Source organism: Mauremys mutica, chromosome 3, assembly GCF_020497125.1.
Source record: "Mauremys mutica isolate MM-2020 ecotype Southern chromosome 3, ASM2049712v1, whole genome shotgun sequence".
Classification (NCBI taxonomy): domain Eukaryota; kingdom Metazoa; phylum Chordata; order Testudines; family Geoemydidae; genus Mauremys; species Mauremys mutica.
In genome coordinates this window covers 52769001-52791443 of record NC_059074.1, presented here as the reverse complement: position 1 = coordinate 52791443, position 22443 = coordinate 52769001, and the positions used below count along the sequence as shown (strand labels likewise).

The 22443-nt window shown below is 40.9% G+C and overlaps 1 protein-coding gene across 1 annotated transcript in view; it reads left to right on the top strand.

Moving 5' to 3' along the window:
* The window catches only part of LOC123366636 (protein eyes shut homolog), a 55491-nt gene extending 38855 nt beyond the window's left edge, over nucleotides 1-16636 (top strand). Inside the window, exon 5 of the mRNA XM_045010283.1 lies at nucleotides 14664-16636. Within this exon, the coding sequence (XP_044866218.1) occupies nucleotides 14664-14928 (265 nt within the window). The 3' untranslated portion in view covers nucleotides 14929-16636. The remainder of the gene's footprint in view (nucleotides 1-14663) is intronic.
* Nucleotides 16637-22443: the final 5807 nt, after the last annotated feature.

The following is a 22443-nucleotide window of genomic DNA, read 5'->3' as shown; positions in this document are numbered from 1 at the left end:
GCCCCGACCGACCCCGATTGACCGCGGGTCTCGAGGGTTTGGATCCACTGGCCCTCCCCAACCTGCCTTTGCTATGGACATCACTTTGCGCAAGCCCACCCGAACCGCTCGGCTTCAGGGATCCGATGGGTGGCAGATCACTCAGGAAGCTTTTATTGGGGATGCAATGCAGAGTGGGGTAACTGAGGCACCTGGGACGACAGAGGTAGAAGATACTGTGTTTACCTTGGAATCAGAGCACACTGAAGCGGTTGCAGCTGAGGCCCCCATGCAGAATGATGTAGGAGATGCGCCATCTAACCTAGTATCAGAATGCCCAGGGGCAGTTGTAAATGGGGCCCCTCTACAGAGCGACATGTGTCCTCAAGAACTGCCTGTGTGTGGAAAGGGAGACGAAGAGGAGCCTATGGAAGCAAAACAAACATTTCTACTGACTGCGACAAGCTCAAATGACAATCAGCGAAAGGAAACCAAGTTTGAGCTAAGGACGGAAGTGGAAAAGGATTTGTTTGAATCTGGAAAATTGGAACTTGCAAACGGTGATAAATTTTATTCAACTCCAGTGCAGCAAGAGAGTTTAGCTGTGCAGCTGGCAGATGCTGGCTCACCCATTTTTAGTATTGCAGGCTCTGGGGCTCAAAAAACATTTGTGCCTGTTACAGCTGCAGCAATTGACGCACAAATCATTGCAGAAACTGTAACATCTATGGAAACCTCAGCTGAAATTTTAAAGCCTTTAGAAGCAATGCCTGCAGTATTATTTCCTGAACTAGTCCACGATGTTACCACTGCTCATTCGGGATTTGAGGCTGCAAGCAGTAGCAGTGAAGCAATTGCAGCTGTGTTAGTATCAGAGATGTCTGCTGCAGTGGTGGATGGAATGTCTGAAAGAGCCACAAGATGTACACAACCTGGGCCCCTGGAGGATAGTTGCTTGTTTGCTATGCCAGGATTTTTTTTTGTTTGATCCTCCCTGAATGATTTGATTGATTGAGATAATTTTTGCTTTGCCTGAATGTATAGGATGATGTCCTGATAAATTCCCCCGTAGAACTTGAACCACGATGGTGGTGGAACAGGAGAAAAAACACTCACATCATTGATATTGCCAATGTCTAGAAATTCCTGACTAAAAAGACATTGAGAACTGACCCTGGTAAAGAAGCAAAGAATTGCACACTGGCAGGAAAAAATTTGGGACTCCTGCTAAAAACTGTGGTATTGATTGGATTTTGGGGTTTATTTTGCAGGCTGCGCCCTGTGTTGTGGAATTTTTTTTTAGCATGTATTGCCCTCCCTAATTGGATTGTAAATGATATTACCCCTCCCCATTACTAACCCCTGTTTTTTAGAGCCTATTTGTTTTTTGTTTTTAAAGTTTGAGAAAACTCGGCCTAAAGGTTTGTTGAGTATTCTTACAGCGGGGAGTTGTAGGCATAAATCTAGGAAATTTGGGAGAATGGCTTTGAATTTATGTGACCCAAAATACCTTTATGTAAAGTGCTTTGGATCGGGCCCAGGCAGGCACGCAATAGATAGAGAACTTGAAGAGGAAAAAAGGATCGGGGCCAGGCGGCGGGCAACAGACAACAAGCTTGGAATACTGGTTGATAACCTTGAGGGTGTAGTTGATAGAAAAGGTAATTAACTACTAGCGAGTAATGTTAGGCAGAGTACAAAGTTAACTCTGTGGTTGCTGGAGGGAATAGCAGTTGAATTTAGAAGTAAGTTAGGATGCAATTGTATTACTGTAAATGTTTGATTTTGTGGAGGGGGGAAGTGTTGGGAATAGAATGTGAAATGCTGAGATTGTTTAGGCTTCTGGGACGAACACTGGGAATTGTGTATAAAGGGCTGACCTTGGGCTATAAGAGTATGCTGGAAATGAATAAAGAACTCTCTGCTTATGATCACATGGGTTGTCAGACTCTGTCCCTGCTCCTCTGCGATGCAACAGTAAGGAAAGCTACACTATCTAGATCAACCATACACCACCTTCCACACAGCAAACATACTTCTGCTGCTGCAGTGAAGTGGAAGGTAGCTCACTGATCCCATAAAGGCACTTAATGTAGCTGGCCATAGAAGTGGTTCACATGTGTATGATTCAGCCAACAGCCAGCCAATCTAGACTTCTCTGTTCATTGCTTTCAGTGGATGGGATGAAATTGAATGGATGCCCCCATTCTGAGCAGCCTGTAGCCAGCTGATGGGAAGAAAAATGGATCTGCTGAGTTACTAAGGTGTGAAAGAGAGATGTGGGAGTCATCAAGGGAGGGGGTTATAAAAAAAATGGAGGGAAAATATTTTTTAAGAAAAATACACTAAAAGGAGGGAAAGAAAACAGAAAGAGAGAAAGGAAAGACAACCACATCTCTGATAAGGCATGGTATTTGGTGAGACTGAATACCATAATCACTGGGTTAAGTAGTACTTGACTAAATTTTGAAAAGGTGTGGAATTTTATATATTGTAATAGTTTCCAGATTCAAGACAGTATCACTCTGACAGTTTCACATTGATTAAACTCCATTTTGATGGCTTAGTGCCATCATAGGACTTCAATGTACTGTCTTACTCCTTCTCTCCTTTCCCCAGTGTATACTGTGTGATAGGGGTGTTCTTGTGGTCCATTGGTCCCTGGCTGCATAGACAGCATCTTGGAGGCATAGGTAGTGGATGTGTATTAGTGCTGCTTAGAGGCTACTCTAACTTACACCAGTGGTTGGGCTTGTCCTGCATTTGCAGTAGTGTAAAGATTGCTTAAAGCCACTTTTGCTCATCCCTCCTTCAGTTCTGCAATAAGTACAGCTCTATTACAGCAGAGGATCCAGCCCTAGAAGTTTTACTAAAGAGCAGATCAAAATGAAATAAAGTGAATATCATTTTTGCTCTTATTTTTTTTCAGTATCCTATTTTATTTAATTTAAAGTACTTTTAAATAGGGCCAGCTTGAGCCAATAAGATTTCTGCTGAGATGTCTTTGTACTATTCAGGGGACTGGACTAGATGAACTCTTGAGGTCCCTCCCTATTCTATGATTCTGTGTGAAGCTGCCAGAATATTTTAAGGTGTAGATTTTGAGTACAGAAATCACAGTAAAGGAGAGTTGAATGTACAATAATGAGGGACACCATGGCTATGATTTCTGTCCTTTTCTACTGCATACCAAATCTGTTCATATCTAATATGAGCATTACAATGATAACTGAGTGAAGCCATGTTTTCTGTGAGCATATTCTTTATGATCTTCTCCATAGACTCATACTGTATGTGTAAGCAAGTTAAAGGAATGTCACAGGTCCAATCAACACCCCTCACACACACACACACCTTCTGGGCCACTCACCAGCCACTCAAGCCCACGTGCATTATGTCTCCAGAGTCTGGACAGAGCCCAGACATTGTCCCTGTCTTGGGTCCCCAGGAGACTCTTGGGGTGTAGATCCTCTATCTATCATGCAGTCCTGAGAGTTCCATCCCATATATTCAGTACTGATCTCTCCAACTCCCACCTCCTATAATTTAACCACATCTTCTCCCAGAACTCCACCTGAAGATGTGAACCTTCTCATTTATCTCTTCCATGGGCCACATGGTAGGTGTAACTTACAAACACACTTTGCTTGGGATTCTAACATACTATTGCTATATCTTTATTAGCATTTGAAATATATACAAAAATAGTAAACCCTACATCAGGGGTCGGGTTTCAGAAGTGGCGTGCCGAGTCTTCATTTATTCACTCTGATATAAGGTTTCGCGTGCCAGTAATACATTTTAACATTTCTAGAAGGTCTCTTTCTATAAGTCTATAATATATAACTAAACTATTGTTGTATGTAAAGTAAATAAGGTTTTTAAAATGTTTAAGAAACTTCATTTAAAATTAAATTGAAATGCAGAGCCCCCCCTGAGCGGTGGCCAGGACCTGGGCTCGCGTGCCATAGGTTGCCTACCCCTGCCCTACATGCATTTGATTGCTTCAATTTCCTCACCATTGCACATTGTTTGGGCTGGGGCCAGGGCTGTCTGGGGCTCTCCAGAGACCCATTGCAGTGCATGGCTTAGATTCTGAAAAATGGAGTCTTTTTACCTCCAACTCACCTCTTCTGACCTTGCGCAATTCATCGTCTTCACTTCTCATGCTCAAAACTTGATGTGTATGTCTTTGAGTCTTTTTATAATCTGCTTTGTCACCTCTGTATCTTTGTCCTGCTTGGGGAATCTTCACTGTCCCCACTTTTAAACAAGAGGGAAAAAATATCTTGTACTTGCCTGAAGAAAGTCATTGTCCCAAGTTGTCTCTCACTGAGTTCTAATGACCCACAATTGCCCCTGGTCTGGCAGAGACATGACACATCCCTGTCAACATATGGTGGATACACACAGACAAAGCAGCATGTTGTAATTATTGGACCTAAAATTTACCCTAAACAAATGTGAAAAAGGATGTTAAAGTCCATAAGATAGTAACCTATGACTCTCTGCCTGCATAAGAATTAACCATGAAAAATAGATCAAATTATTTTCAATGAATAAACAGATTCAAGAAAAAACAGACAGAAAAATTGAATTAGTGAAACAAAAATGGCCTACTGATATAGGTCAAGGACTATGGTGAGATCAGACTTTGTAAACAAGACAATGTCGGAACGAGGTTACCTGGTCCAAGTCTGGTCTTATGAAAATGTATTTAATCTGTGGACAAAATAATGAGGGTAAAATATGCCACCCACTTTTACTCCTTTTGGTGATGGGTTTTTTCCCTTACTTTTTTTTTCCTCCAAAGGCTCTTTTTAAAAAAAAAAAAAAATCATGTGCCCCCCAGCTTATCTCCCAACCTGCCGTCATTGTAACTCACCACAATTATTTTCAGCTTGCTTGACCTCAAGTCAGAAGGAGCACACCAGAGGAAGGGACTTTCTTACTGAGAGGAAGGCTGGCTGGCCTTGCTCAAGAAAAAATGTTTTCATCTGTGGTGCTGAAAGTCATCACAATATCATGATATTCAGTCCTCAGTCCATCAGTGGGGATTATTAAGTGCATACATCACAGAGGTGTGTAAGATCCTGTATTGTTTTCCCTTCCATTGTTGTGTTGCTTTCTGACTGCCCCTATATCTCTCATTCTTTTGGCTTTTCATCAAATTCTGAAATCAACTAAACTGTATTCATTCTTGCCTGCTTTGTCTAAGGACAAAGGATACAATCAGATGATGTTCTTGATCAGGATACCAACCAGGGTGCAAACAACTAATATGATCAACTTGCCAGGCAAAGTATCCACTAATAAATAAACAGTGCTCTGAAAACATCAACAAAAACTGTATTTCACTCTTTTTTTTTCTTGTTACTCCTCTACCTTGTGTCTCTGTCAAAAACAGAATAAGTAAATGCCTTTGCACAGCAGGACTGAAAGTAAAATTAACCCTTTCCATTATTCAAAGAAAGGTTATTAATGAAAATAAGAAATGCTGATAGGGTCTGACTATGTTTTGCATAATCAATCAATCACAGTTTCAATATAAATACTTGTTTTAATTGGTCATTCTTTGTGTGTGCATGTTTAAATCAATGAACTTTCAACTTGAATGAATGTTTTGGATGTTTGTCAAGTAACCAAGTAAATCCAAGGTCTTTGTAAAAAATAATCCCAAACCTATCTATCACTGTTTAATGTTGGACAGAGAAAGAGACAGAAAAACACCATTAGCTCTTGGGGCCTTTGTCATATCATGGATGCCTGTTGTATTGATATTGATCTCAATTTTCTTAGAAACAACTTCATAATTGCTTAATATTATTATCCAAAATTCATAAGTCATACATCATCTCAGAAACCAAATCATCTCAAGGAACTTCACAGGGAATTTGTGAACAGTCAGTCATCATAATGGATGTAGAATTCCATGAATTATTTTGGCTGGAATTGCTAGAACAACAAAAGTAACACAAATTGTGTTTACATTTTGTAATAAAATTATCTGATGCTTATTGAAAATATCTTAGTTTAATTCTACAGAATTCTTGTCAAATAAATAGTCATGACAAGTTTTAAAAGATCCTGGTTCAGTTAAAAAATAGCTTGCTTATCATGGTATTTTGTCACAAAGTTTCTGAGCAAGTTTGAAAATGGTCCTCTAATGCTTGACGTGCTTTAGATAACATAGTTTCAAGGAAGTGACCTGAATACTGAGGATCTATCTGTGCTACAAAATCTATATTTAAGTATTATGCTTAAATTTCTGGTCTTACCATTAGTTCTTAGATATTTATCATAGTTTATTGTGTTAAAATACAGTTATAATCCATATTTGTAATACAGATCTGTCTTTTTTTATAAGCAAGATGGAACCATGTTTAGGTGTCACAACCATGTACAAGTTCTGTGCTTAATTGTGGTAAGTTCTGTAGGTCATACAGGGCTTTAGAAGATGTTTTTCAGCAAAACAAAAAAAAGCTATTGTGATTAAGCATAATATTATAATTAGTCACTTGGACACAATGAACATTTCATTAGAATAGACATTAGATATGGTTGAAGTGATACCATCTTGTTATCAGCAGAATACATTACTGTTGAGACATTAGAACAAACATTAGGAAGATCATTTATGTAGAGGACAAGACCAGTACAAGATGGGACAAAAGAATCAATTATGATAGACTCCAGGAAAAGTAGAGTGCAATCCAGGTTCACAGTCATGAAATACTCCTGATTAATCAGCAAAGTAATATTCAGCTTTACATCTTGTGAAATCCCATTTAAATCTATAAGATCGCACAGGGAGTAAATTGGTATTGTCTGACTGCAAAGAGAGACAACATGAATGTAATGCTGCCACCAAGAAGCTGGGGTGAAGACTCCACTCAGTTTCTTCTGATTTCAAGTACTAGGCAAAATGTTATCTATCTTCCATTAGCCAACAGCAATTTGTTAACAGTCTGCCTCCATGCAGTAGAGATTAACTATGTGCTGTAGTGAGATCAGGCAAATTCACTCCTCCAAGCCTCCCTCCACTGTTTTCCTCTTTCAGATTCACATTGGCACTTGAAGGGGAAATCTGTGGATATTAGGTTGTTGGAGAAGAGGGGAGGTATTCCTAGAGAAATTGGCCTCAGTGTGAGAGAGACTTGTGTGCACTGGTGCTGAGCTAACCAATCCTGAATCTAACCCAGTCTTAGAATCATAAAAGATCAGGGTTGGAAGAGACCTCAGCAGGTGGATCTAATCCAACCCCCTGATGTAAGCAGGACCAGCCCCAACTAAATCATCTCAGGGTACATCCATACTTACGGCCGGGTCGACGGGTAGCGTTCGACTTCTTAGAGTTTGAACTATCCCGTCTAATGTAGACGCGATAGTTCGAACTCCGAACGTGCTCCCGTCGACTCCGGAACTCCACTACCGCGAACGGCGGTGGCGGAGTCGACGGGGGAGCCGCGGACTTCGATCCCACAGCGTCTGAACAGGTAAGAAGTTCAAACTAAGGTAGTTCGACTTCAGCTACGCTATTCGCCTAGCTGAAGTCGCGTACCTTAGTTCGACCCCCACACCCTAGTGTAGACCAGGCCTCAGACAGGGCTTTGTCAAGCCAGGTCTTAGAATCTCCATCCATAGAGGTTTTTATCACCTCCCTAGGTAACCCATTCCAGTGCTTCACCACTCTCCAAGTGAAATATTTTTTTCTAGTATCCAGCGTAGACTTTCCCCATTGCAACTTGAGACCTTGCTCCTTGTTCTGTCATCTGCCACCACTGAGAACAGCCTAGCTCCAAATTCTTTGGAACCCCACTTCAGGTAGTTGAAGGTTGCTATCAAATCCCCCCTCGTTTTTCTCTTCCCAGTTTCCTCAGCCTCTCCTCATAAGTCATGTGCCCCATCCCCCCTAATCATTTTCATTGCCCTCCGCTGAACCCTACCCTTTTCAATTTTGTCACAACCTTTCTATAGTGGGGGGGCCTAAAAGTGGACGCAATACTCCAGATGCAGCCTCACTAGTGCCGAATAGAGGGGAATAATCACTTCCCTCAGGGCACTGTCAGCAGATCTACTAATGCATCATTAGTCATCTGTCCAAGTTTCCACTTCTTGTAAGCTTCTTTTGTGTTTAAGCTCACCGAAGCATTGGCCACTATTATCTCAATGCCCAAGCAAAGCTTTTTTGCAGTGCCTCCTCCCTACCCATCTCCAGTGTTAACCCAGGTATCAGCAGAGATTCTGATGCAATGAGTCTGTCAATAGGGCCTGGCTTTGGAGAAGCTGATGAGGAGAAAGGTGACAATGGAGATAGGGCAAGAGAAAGGTTGACTTACAACTGAAATGGGCAATGTACACTAATTGTCAGCTTTTAAAGAAATATGAATGTTCCAGAGATTTCCCCCCCCCACTTTATAGCTGTATTTGATTTTGTTGCAGAGACCTATTTTAGCCTTGCAGCAAATATAAATAGCAAATAAACCCTTCTCTCAAAGTTTTTGATATCATTTTCAGTATGTTGGTATTGTAGAGGTCTAGGATATGAATGCAAGGTCATGCTCATTAGAGGCTAACATGATAATAGTACTTTTGCTAGGACACGTATAAGAGCCTTTTAATTACTTAGAGATGGTTTGATGCATATTACACTTTTGATGCATTATTACAGAAAGATTGGAAGAGCTCTTTGAAGTTCAGGTGTATGTCAAAGCTACATCAGAGCAATGTTTAACATAAAACACTATTTAAGCCTCAGAAAAGAGCGATCTGGGATAAAATGATAATACTTTAAATATCTTGGATTGTTCACAATCTTATAAGAATGTTAATGTTATCAAAACATACAATAAGTTAATTGTCACCAAATCCCACAAGATTGGATTTATTATATTTTATTCAAGCTAAGACATGTACACTCTGTCAATTAAAACCGTCCACACTCAGTGAAACTAGAGTAGCTCTTAACAAGCTAGTACATGTACCTGACACTAAGTTAAAAAAAATTCAGGGGATGGAAACAAAGGCCTAGATACACAAAGGGACTTAGGCACAATATTCAGCATTCCAATGTCTAACTTTCAGGTACCTAGAAAATCACTGGATCAAAACTGGCATCTGCAAAGCCTGAGTTAGATGCCTAAGCTCCCTGTACAGTGAATGAGGAGAGATGGATGCTTAAGACTGAGATCCACCACCTCACCGTGGTGCTGCTAGCCATTGGCATGTTCTTCACTGCCTGATTCTTCATCTATGAAGTGACTTCCACTAAGTACACACGGGATGCGTAGGCAGGAAACCACTTACACTAACCAATGGGAGATGCTGATGAAAGGGGTTCATCCTGAACTCTGTGCCTCTCATGGAGTTTGCTGCCTGAGTCTGGGCTGCAGGGAGATGCCTATCTCTATTGCAATCCACAGCAGGAATTCTTCTCTGGCAGTTTAGGTGCCTAAACTATTTCTGGTGAGAATGAATTTGGCACCTGCCTATCTCCACACAAAATGGCCAGAGGGGAATGAGGACTCCCTTGTAAGCTTTATCTCCTTGGTTTGAGTAGTCACTCAGGCTCTGGTAGATCCCAGTTCAATTTTCTCCTCCCCTTGATGAGAAAAAGGGATTTGAAGAGGGGTTCTCTACCTCTTCAGTGATTAGAGCACTCCCCTCTCTATAGAGCTCCCTTTTGCTAACCTAACTAATATTTCAGTGTTCAATTATTTAACCAAATCAAACCAGCTTCTACAAGAGAGAGACACCTCAGAATATTCCATAGTGCAGTGCTTAAGATCCTCCCCTCAGATGGGGAGAACCCCGGTTAAAGTTCCTTTTTTCTCATCAGGCAGAAAAATGAATTAAACCCGAGTCTTCCAGATCCTGGGTGAGTACCCTAACAACTGAGCTAAAAGATTGAGGGAGTATGCCTATTCCCCACTCCCAGCCATTTTACGTCTACTGAATTGATGCCCCCCCCAACTTTGCCTATCTTCCCCAATCTGTAGATTACGCTGGGGGCTAAAGCAGGAGATAGGCATCTGGATTTCTAGAGCAGGGATTCTCAAACTTAATTGCACTGCAAGCTCCTTCTGACATCAAAAAATACTACACAACCCCAGGAGCGGGGACTGAAGCCTGAGCGCACACCCCCCCCCCAACCCCAGCTGTAACCCTTGGGCCCCAGCATGGCTAATGCCAGCCCTGGTGAGTCCATTAAAATGGGGTCATGACCCACAATCTGAGAACCGCTGGCCTAGAGTGATGCAGCAGTGTACATGCTCAGAGGCTGAAATTTAGAGGCATAAGGAACTTTTACAGCTGAAGTTTAAGTGCCAATTTAGGGCTTGGCTACACTTGAGAGTTGCAGCGCTGGGAGTTACAGCGCTGGTCGTACAGCTGTATAGGGAAAGCGCTGGTGTGTGGCCACACTCACAGCTACCAGTGCTGCAGTGTGGCCACATTTGCAGCGCTGTTGGGAGTGATGCATTATGGGCAGCTATCCCAGTGTTCAAGTGGCAGCAATGTGCTTTTCAAAAGAGGGGGGTGGGGTGGAGTGTGACAGGGACCGGGGGGGAGAGAGAGAGAGTGGATTTTTGGAGCCGACACTGTGTATCAGCTCCCTGCCTTGCAAAATCAGAATTTTCCTGACCCCTTACTCTTAACTGCAAACAGCCTGCAGACTAGACTCCCCTTCTCCCTCCTGCCCCCGCTGTTTCTATTCTCAAGCAAACACTCATCCCCCTGCCTGCCTCATTCACAGCAAGGTAGTGGGTTCTCATTTGATTGTTAGATTGATCACAGCAAACAGGAGCTATGTTTGTTTTTTAGATAAGCAGCTCCCGGAGCCCCGAGTTCACAACAAAACAAAGAGAGGCAGCATAACAAAACAAAGGGAGTAATTTAGTTAAAAGCATTCTGGGATATCTCCTAATACCCTGGAGGCCAATAACAGCGCTGGTGTGTGGCCACACTTGACGAGCAGCGCTGCATCACCAGCACTGCACTCGTTATACCCCAAGCAGACCAGGTGTACAGCCAGCGCTGCAGCCAGGGAGTTGCAGCGCTGGATGTGCCTTGCAGGTGTGGACAGTTACTAAGTTGCAGCGCTGGAAAGCCTCCACCAGCGCTGCAACTCTCAAGTGTAGCCAAGCCCTTAGTTTAAGTGCCTACAGGCATAGCCAGCAGTTGTGGAGGGAGTAGGAGGGTTAGGGAAAGGGTGTGGCTCACAGTGGTGTCTAAAACTGGGATATAGGTACCTAAATCCCTTTGTAGATCTGGGCCAAAGCTTGTACAGTCTAGATCAATTCTGTGTAAAAAAAGAAAAAAGGAAGCCAATTTTTGATGACGTGTAATAATATATTCAGCACTTTACAAACCAAACTCATTAATATTTGTTGTGATATTTCAAAAATTTGTCCACTTTATTTTACAGTTTCATCTGTAAAAGTTTTGTAGAGGGTTAATAAATGATTAACAGATGTTATAAGTATGTTAAACATGAATAGTATGTTATACATGGTTGTGAGCACATCATTAGAATATTATAGATAGAGATATAAATTATGGCTATAGAGACCTGTTGAATTTCTGGAAGCTAGAAAAATTATATCGAGTAACCATTTATTAAAACATCTCTTAATCATGTATAAATCCTTTATAATCTATAAATGACACCTTAAAATAAAGGGTGACCAGTATTTCACTGAAGAAACATAATTTTATACCAGGAGCCTTAGAAATGCTTCTGTTTGTATACAGTAAATGCTGATTGAACAAAGGCTGTTTCAATACCATTAGATTGTGGATTTTGCATTGGAAATGTTAAATACAATTGTAGGCACGAATAGCTATATATCTCAGCTACTCTGTTCCATGTAGTATGGAGAGTCTACTCTTTATAATGTTGTTTTCTAATCATGTTTTACACACAGAAAATAATTAGCAGCTAGTGTATATTTGAGAAAGCAGTGATCTGTATTTAACAGCTTGGCTAAGCAAACTTTTCACATTGAAATGGCAAGGCTAAGCTCTTTTTTCTGGGCAATATTGTAAAATGAAGAGTCTATCCATGCAAATGATAGCTGGAGCTATCTAGTGAAGAGGATCTATTACATTAAACTGAAGGCATCCAGTTATAATAACTCCAGGACAAATATAGGACATAGATATTCATTCCAGGTTCAGTTTTTCTGGATTTGTGCACATGCTTGAAGACTGTGAAATATGATACTCACAATACACCTCTACCTCTATATAACGCTGTCCTCGGGAGCCAAAAAATCTTACCACGTTATAGGCGAAGCCGCATTATATCAAACTTGCTTTGATCCACCGGAGTGCACAGACCCGCCCCCCGGAGCACTGCTTTACCGCGTTATATCCGAATTCGTATTATATCGGGTCGCGTTATATTGGGGTATAGGTGTAACATGTTTTATTATAGAACAAAGAAACACAATGAAACTCCAGCATCATAGATATGTCTCTTCTTCTGTATAGCTGATCTAGGGCTTCATAAAATTAGAATAAAATCAAAAGCAACAGAAAATATATAGGAAAATAAACAAATCAGTGATAGGATTAACTAAAATTAGGTGAATGCCAGTTTCTTGTATTTTCCTTTCTCCTTAATTAGAGTGAAAAGGCTAAAAATTAAATAATACATCTTTTCAGTGTTAACACAGAGTTTGGCATCTTGTGTTAATTTCTTGAACTCTAACTATATTGCAAATGTTTTAAATAGTAAGAGCCAACTTTTCAAAGGTTGGTTCAATAACTGCATCAACAAAATACACCCACACCAACTGGTCCTACAAAAACTCATGTTTGTGTCTGTAACATAGTCAACTGTGAATTAATTGTGTAACTGGAACCTAAGTACTACTCTGAGCACACATGTAGATTTACACAAACAAATAACCATCTTGTAAGCATAAAGTATCCTTTGTGGGCTCAGTGAGTGCATATTCAGAAAATGGGGAGAGAGAGAGAAGCCTATTCTAAATTCACCTGCACATCATTGGATTACAGCTCACAAAGATAAACATGACCATAACAGTTTAATCCAGTGGTGTCTAGGGCTCTGACTACTTCCTGTAGGTGGAATTAATACACTGAATTGATGATTATTTGTATTAAAGCATTTTCAGATTTCTATTTTGTTTGGTGTACATTTTGTGAAACCATGAATCCATGTTACTGGTCTTCCCTATGCTTCCCCAATAAATATACCAATATAGAGCATTCCATTTGGTAACTTTTGAAATCCAATCAAATTGCCAGCAGGGTATTGTTCTGTAACTGCTCTGCTCCCACATTAAGTAATATTTGTTTTTATTCTGGAAATTCCCAGATGGAGATGCCAGGAGCTAGTTTAGGTTGAAAATGATTATAATAATGTTTGTATTACATTAGCATCTACAGGCCTCAACTGAAAAAGGGGACCTGTGGTTCTAGAAGTTGTACAAACACACTGCAAGAGACTGTTACTTACCATGAGAGATTACAGTCTAAACAGACAGCAGATGGGAGGGAAAACAGGCACAGAGCAGAGACGTGACCTGCCCAAGTCACATAGCAGCTCTTTGGCAGATCCAGAATAGAACCCAATAGACAAGATTGTTTTTAATGTGAATCTTCCTGTGTTTTGTGGAACACAGTTTTATATGTGCAGGATCAAGTCCATAGTCCAACGGATGTCTGTACTATTGTTTCTGGAACCATATTTCCAATACAGAATGCAAACATTCTGTGAATATATCTGGATAAGAAAGAACACGGTGTTATAATGAAACAGAGTCCTGTGGCACCTTATAGACTAACAAATGTATTGGAGCATAAGCTTCGTGGGTGAAAACCCACTTCGTCAGACGCATGTAATAGAAATTTCCAGAGGCAGGTATAAATATGCAGGCCAGAATCAGTCTGGAGATAACGAGGTTAGTTCAAACAGGGAGGATGAGGCTCTCTTCTAGCAGTTGAGGTGTGAAAACCAAGGGAGGAGAAACTGCTTTTGTAGTTGGCTAGCCATTCACAGTCTTTGTTTAATCCTGAGCTGATGGTGTCAAATTTACCACCTGCGAGGGGAGAGGGGGGGATGTTGCAATATTTCTCATGCCTGGAACTGTGTGACTACTATTAAGAAAATATTCTGCAAATACTCATCTGAATTCAAGGATTTTTGCTTTGACTTTGTAATACTTTTCTGTTTGTTTTCCATAGATACTTATGCAAATGAGTGTATGGCCAGGAATACCTCAGTGATTTGAGCATTGGCCTGCTAAACCCAGGGTTGTGAGTTCAATGCTTGAGTGGGCCATTTAGGGATCTGGAGCAAAAATCTGTCTGGGTATTGGTCCTGATTTAAGCAGGGGGTTGGACTAGATGACCTCCTGAGGTCCCTTCCAAACCTGAGATTCTATGGTACATGACCTATCTGTCTAGTCTAAACAGCTGTGATTTTGTTTACCAGATACTTCCAATTAACTATTGCAAGAAAACTACTGAACCAGAATTATTCAGTGAATAGTCTCAAATAATAAAAAATCTGAGAAAATCACAGTCCATTCATGGAATGTTTCATAGTCATAAGACTCACGCTTAATCAAATTAAAGATAATTTATTTAGCTCTAGTTATGATGCACAGAAGCATTAGTAGCTAATTTTGTTAATTTTCCCTTGTGCATTTCAGGTGCATGTGTCCTCTGGGATACACTGGTTCCTTCTGTGAGCTTGACATAGATTACTGCATTGGAAACCAGTGCTCAAATCATGGCTTCTGCCAGGACAAGTTGAATAATTACAGCTGTCACTGCATGGTTGGATATGAAGGACCCTTCTGTGAAGTGGAGATTAATGAATGTTCAAATTCACCCTGCAAAAATGGGGCAACCTGTATGGATTTAATTGGCTACTTCTCATGTCAATGTGTCGCAGGCTTCAAAGGCAAGTTTTAAAATAGAAATATTCACCTTTGATTGGAAACAAAGATCATTGTTATTTTTAATCATGTGTATATTCCTAATTTGGAACAACATTAATTTTTATTTGAATGCCTATAGAATTTCTTAGATTGGCTGTTCTAAATTTCCCTCACCACATCTCCATGGTCAGTTTCTTTGGGTTAACTGTGGTGCTAATGAAAATGAAAAATGGGGAGTGGTCAGATTATGGGATAAATCTTGCTCCCATGTATGTGTAAAACCTCCAAAGCAACAAATATGCTGTGGGCCCACTGTCGTGTGTATTAGGTTATGGAGGGCCCATTCATGCATGAGGATTCTGAACCCACTGTGAGCTGCTGAGTGTCACTCTATAGTTTCTGCCTCTGACAGCACAAAGAAGAACTGGCGATGAGCTGGAGTGTGATCTGCAGCTCCATTAACTTAGCAAATCTACAGACCAAACCTCCTATGCAGTGTGCTGAAGCCAGTACTACAGACACAGAGTAGCTCTATGTTTGCTTTGTACCCTGACAGTCTTGGGGAACAATTCTTTTCCTCCTCCCAACTACTCAGGCTTCATGTGGTGAACCAGGGGATGGTTTTGCATGACAACTTCTGAGGTGTTTCTTCTAAAGCATCTCAGTTCAAACTATAGCACACTTTGCTGGATCAAGCCATACTAATGGTGTTTTTTAACATCTTTAAAATGTAGAACCCCAATTTTATAAAATAATTGGGGACTGAGCAGTTAGTAAAATTATGATATACTACATTATTTTCTTCTTCCTTCACACCACGACAAAGCTATGTTCAATGTACTGATGTCATCATAATGTGAGGGGATGCCAACTTGTTCTTCAACATCACTTTCATTATGTGATTTTTTTTTCCCCCAATTGGGAAAAATAGTTTCTATAATGTCATTTGTAAGTCTGGGTTTCTGGAAACCAAGATTCTGCAGTATTTAAAAGTCAGTGTGGGGCTCTGCCCTCGACAAACATTGTTAAAGAACATAAAGGGCAGAATGGCAACATTATCTATATTACTATATCAAGAGTATTTTTTTTCATTTAGGACTTGATTCTGCGAGGTACTCTGCCTCTGATACAGAAAAGCATGTAAGCATAAGAGTAACTTTTAGCGTGTGTAGTCCCACTTAAGTCAATAAGATTACTCAGGTGTTTAACGTTAACAAATGTTTAAGTATAACATGGGAGCGCCAATCTGAGCATCCTCACTGATTGCAGTTGTGGTAGTGTAATATGGGAAAGGAGATGGTCTCTCAAGTAACCAGATTCCAAACCATTTAAGATTATAAATATTATGGACCCAATCCAGTTCTCATTGCAACCAATGAAAAGACATACACTGCCTGCTAAGGAATTTGGATCAAGCTCTAATTTTATCACTTAGCAGAAATGTACTGAATATCACCAGGAACTTAGCTTTCTACCTAGGATACTTATTTTATCTGACTTAAGACCTAGAAATATGGCTCACATAGCATACTTAGCAGAAAATATTCTTAATTGACTGGGCATCTCATATTTTTGTTGTTCCCAGAAATGCAGCCTTCTGAATGTAACTGTGATAAACAACCCAAGATGATGTGCACAATAGTTAGAAGGGAATTGTGAGGAAAATGAGTCAAATCAGTCTGGAATCTTAATAGCAGACAAATATTTTCATTGCTAGTTTGACAATTTAGGATGTCATAGCTCAGGATTAGGGCTGCTGTACATGATGGATTTGCTTTATGTATTATAAGAAAGATCAAATAAATTAATAAAAATGTCACTCACCAACCTCAAAGTGTGGGGGAACTTGAAGGGGCCAGCAGTGAAGGGGCCCACATCTTGAATACTGCATGAAGGGCTGGTCACCCCATCTCAAAAAAGATTATTGAAATTAGAAAAGGTTCAGAAAGGGGAAAAAATGGAACGGCTGCCATATGAGAAGAGATTAATAAGATTAGGACTTTTCATCTTGGAAAAGAGATGCCGGGGGAGGGGAGGAGATATGATAGAGGTGTATAAAATTATGACAGGTATGGAGAAAATAATGTTTCCTTATTTACTTACTCCTTCTCATATCACAAGAAGTAGGGGGAACCAAATGAAATTAATGGGCAGCAGGTTTAAAACAAACAGAAGTATTTATTCATACAACACACAGTCAATCTGTGGAACTCTTTGCCACAGAATGTTGTGAAGGCCAAGACTATAACAGGTTTCAAAAAAGAACTAGGTAAATTCATGGAGGATAGGTCAATAAATGGCTATTAGCTAGGATGGGCAGGGATGGTGTCCGTAGGCTCTGTTGCCAGAAGCTGGGAATAAGTAACAGGGAATGGATCACTTGATGATTACCTGTTCATTACCTGTGGGGCACCTGGCATTGGCCACTGTCAGAAGACAGGATACTGGGATAGATGGACCTCTGGTCTGACCCAGTATGGCCGTTCTTATGGGATAGTCCCAGCAGCCAAGGGATGGGGCATTCGTTGAGGGACACGAGGTATCTCCTCCCCACCTAGGAGTCTCTGGCACCCACTGGCCAGCTCTAAGGGGAGGGGTGCTGATTGTCTAGCATTCCCTAGCTCCCAGGATTTAAACTGGGCCAGGGGCTATATGGAGCCTCTTTCCACTCCCTTTCAGTAGCCCCACCCTATCCACCATAAACTAGGAATGGGAACCCAGCCTTACAGATGCTGCTGTCTAGCCGATAGTCTGTTTAAGGGATCTGGAAGGAATTTTCTCCTATTGGTCAATTGACAGAGGACCAAGAAGTTTTTTGCCTTGCTCACAGCACCTTCAAGCCACAGTAGGTTAAGTAGCAATGCACTTGGTAGCTAATTGAGGTTTGTAAATTCATTGCAACTTGTGGCTGGTTTCCAGTGTGATTAAAGAATAAAATGAACAATTCTCAGGGGTAAAAGACTGGGATTTGGTGATGGGCCTTGGGCTCATGGGACCGGGTGGGACCTTGTGACCTTTGCAGACCAAGATCCCCACCCTTCTGCACCTCTGTACCCCTTCTAAAGGGGAGGATGCTGGGACGTACAGAAAGCTGAGTCCTGGGAGTAAGCTGAGAAGAGCCTACCACAACTTGTGAATTAAATGGTAAGCAGACCTGTAGCCCCACACTGGAACCAATTAAATGCCTGATATAGGAGAATATGGGCGATGTGTGGGTAGAGCCCGTCCTCTGGGCTAAAGTTTAATAAAAGTTGCAGTCTGTCACTTAATTCCATGCGTCTATCCTCATTTTGCCCCATGTCTTCATCAAATTTGTTTACAAAGCTTTCCATACTTCTATTTCTAAAAAGTTGTGATTTTTAACCTGTTTGTAGCTAGACATTTTTTATATTTGTTGTTTTTCACCAACTTGCTGCTCTGTGGTCAGAAGCAGCTTTTTGTGATGAGCTACACTTGCAAATTGTAAGACATTTTTCTCTCAATATTTCTTGCTGCTGCTGCAGATTAGATCCTGGAATTTCATGTATCAGTTTTTGCAAGCTTGGACCAGGACCAGATCTGGAACAGTAGACTTAGCAGAACATGTCACAGTACAAAACAGGAGGCGTAGAAATGCACATATGAAGCAGGCATCAAGAAAAGTCAAGTTTATATCTAGCAAAACACAAGTTTGCCATCAGGTTGGCCTAAAATTTACCATTAAGATGGAACAGTTAAGGGAATGAGCATAAGCAAAGAGAAAAATACATGGCCCGAATGTAGTACTAAACCATCATTCTAACTTAATACATTTGTATTACACTGTTGAACCTTAAACACCACCTGACACTTCACCATAGCATATGGAACAGCTTACAGAAAAGATATAAGAGAGTTCTTTCCTTTTTCACTGCCCAATACAGCATTTCAGGATAATGTTCATAGGAAAGAAAATTTAAAGTAGAAATAAATTGCACAGTATTGCTAGTTCAATTTTATTATAAATTATTAACACAATATACCAAATATATAGTAGAGGGGTTAAAAAAAGCCAATGGCAGTTTGTAAGAATTTAATTAGTAACCTGGAAACAAAAACTATTCCATTTTGGTATGGTCCATGATGTTTTATGGTTCTGGGACATTTTCCAAAGTAGAACAGGTTTTTAAAGTTCAGTCATAACTGCACATTATAAACCATCCAAAAATATCCTGAATAGAATACTAGAAAGGACAGGTTTTTATCAGACCCAATCCATATGAAAAAATAAATACCTCATTGTCTCTCTCTCCCACTTACATAAACCCACATGTACTGGCTCATATAGATTCATAGACTCTAGGACTGGAAGTGACCTTGAGAGGTCATCGACTCCAGTCCACTGCCCTTATGGCAGGACCAAATACTGTCCCGGATAGACATTTATCTAACCTACTCTTAAATATCTCCAGAGATAGAGATTCCACAACCTCCCTAGGCAATTTATTCCAGCGTTTAACCACCCTGACAGTTACGAACCTTTTCCTAATGTCCAACCTAAACCTCCCTTGCTGCAGTTTAAGCCCATTGCTTTTTGTTCTATCCTTAGAGGCTAAGATGAACAAGTTTTCTCTCTCCTCCTTATGACACCCTTTTAGATACCTGAAAACTGCTATCTTGTCCCCTCTCAGTTGTCTCTTTTCCAAACTAAACAAATCCAATTATTTCAGCCTTCCCTCATAGGTCATGTTCCCTAGACCTTTAATCATTCTTGTTGCTCTTCTCTGGACTCTCTCCAATTTCTCCACATCTTCCTTGAAATGCGGTGCCCAGAACTGGACACAATAGTCCAGTTGAGGCCTAAGCAGCGCAGAGTAGAGCGAAAGAATGACTTCTCATGTCTTGCTCACAACACACCTGCTAATGCACCTGTTAATGCATCCCAGAATCATATTTGCTTTTTTTGCAATAGCATCACACTGTTGACTCATATTTAGCTTGTGGTCCACTATAACCCCTAGATCCCTTTCTGCCGTACTCCTTCCTAGACAGTCTCTTCCCATTCTGTATGTGTGAAACTGATTGTTCCTTCCTAAGTGGAGCACTTTGCATTTGTCTTTATTAAACTTCATCCTGTTTACCTCAGACCATTTCTCCAATTTGTCTAGATCATTTTGAATTATGACCCTGTCCTCCAAAACAGTTGCAATCCCTCCCAGTTTGGTATCATCTGCAAACTTAAAAAGCGTACTTTCTATGCCAATATCTAAGTCGTTGATGAAGATATTGAACAGAGCCGATCCCAAAACAGACCCCTGCGGAACCCCACTTCTTATACATTTCCAGCAGGATTGGGAACCATTAATAACTCCTCTCTGAGTATGGTTATCCAGCCAGTTATGCACCCACCTTATAGGAGTCCCATCTAACTTGTATTTGCCTAGTTTATTGATAAGAATATCGTGTGAGACCGTATCAAATGCCTTACTAAAGTCTAGGCATACCACATCCACTGTTTCTCCCTTATCGACTCGTTATCCTATCAAAGAAAGCTATCAGATTGGTTTGACATGATTTGTTCTTTACAAATCCATGCTGGCTATTCCCTATCACCGTACCACTTTCCAAGTGTTTGCAGATGGTTTCCCTAATTACTTGCTCCATTATCTTCCCTGGCACAGAAGTTAAACTAACTGGTCTGTAGTTTCCTGGGTTGTTTTTATTTCCCTTTTAATAGATGGGCACTATATTTGCCCTTTTCCAGTCTTCTGGAATCTCCCCTGTCTCCCATGATTTTCCAAAGATAATAGCTAGCGGCTCAGATACCTCCTCTGTTAGCTCCTTGAATATTCTAGGATGCATTTCATCAGGCCCTGGTGACTTGCAGGCATAACTTTAAGAGATTTGTAACTGGTTTTTGTATTTTATCTTCTAAACCTACCCCCTTCCCATTAGCATTCACTATGTTAGGCATTCCTTCAGACTTCTCGGTGAAGACCGAAACAAAGAGGTCATTGAGCATCTCTGACATTTCCAAGTTTCCTGTTACTGTTTCTCCCTCCTCGCTGAGCAGTGGGCCTACCCTGTCATTGGTCTTCCTCTTGCTTTTAATGTATTGATAAAAAGTCTTTTTGTTTCCCTTTATTCCCATAGCTAGTTTGAGCTCATTTTGTGCCTTTGCCTTTCTAATCTTGCCGCTGCATTCCTGTGTTGTTTGCCTATATTCATTCTTTGTAATTTGTCCTAGCTTCCATTTTTTATATGACTCCATTTTATTTTTTAGATCATGCAAGATCTCATGGTTAAGCCAAGCTGGTCTTTTGCCACATTTTCTATCTTTCCTACCCAGTGGGATAGCTTGCTTTTGGGCCCTTAATAGTGTCCCTTTGAAATACTGCCAACTCTCCTCAGTTGTTTTTCCCCTCAGTCTTGATTCCCATGGGACCTTACCTATCAGCTCTCTGAGCTTACCAAAACCCACCTTCCTGAAATCCATTGTCTCTATTTTGTTGTACTCCCTTCTACCCTTCCTTAGAATTGTGAAATCTATGACTTCATGATCACTTTCACAAAATTCACTTTAAAATACAAGCTTCCTGGGAACTCACAAATGATTTGAGGAATGAAACCAAAATTATGGCCATGAAGGACTCTGCACAAGATTTTGTGGGGCCATTATACTTGTTGTTTAGCCCTATGACAGTGTAGGATTTGGTAGGTTCACACAGGAGCCATGAAATCCCAGCAACCATCTTGGAATCATTCCTGATGAGAAATGATTCTGTAAAGAGTTTTTAAGTACTTAAAACTTCCATTTGTATTGCAAAAGAATATTTGTATTTCAAAAGAATGTCTATTAGACATATCTGATAAAATATCAATCAGCATTTCTAGATTGACTGCACCTGAAGCACAAGGGGGATGGAACTTTGTCTGGGCTTGCTGAAGGAAGGTAGCAGTGCTTTATGGTGATGGGGAGGAGGCACAGGAAGGAGATCAGAAACTGCTGCAAAAAAAGTGGATGGTGGTCAACTTTGGGGCTGACTCACCCCCTCAGAATGTAAGGGTGGAAGGCTTTAAGAGGGCAACCAGGGGCATTGGAAGCCTTTTCTCTATGCAGCAGGCTAGGCAGCCTGCACCCTTCCTCCCATTAAGGTGTGAATATCAGGTTGGGTTAGGACCTGCTGTGGGCATTGTGCTAGTTACTCCTTTGTAAGGGAGCTAGAAAGGAATTTTTCCCTCATCACCATATTAGCCTCGGTGGAGTAGGGTATTTTGCCTTCCCCACAGTGGAGGTCAGGGAGGACCTATTATGGTGAGAAGAAAAGTGGTTAGGCTGTATGCTGCAACATCTTTTGTAAGTGGGGGGAATATGTCCATAAGGAAGGCTTCCAGTGACCAGATAAATGACCTGGTAAGGGACTTGAAAAGGATGTGCTGGCTAATGGAACAGGGCTGGGGGTTCAGTCTCCTATGATTAGTATGGCAGGGAGCCATACACCCATGGCTTGAACAGTACCATATACCCCCCCTTTCATAAAGCCCACCTTACCCCGCCTATGAGGCAGGGGGTGTATGGTACTGTTCAAGC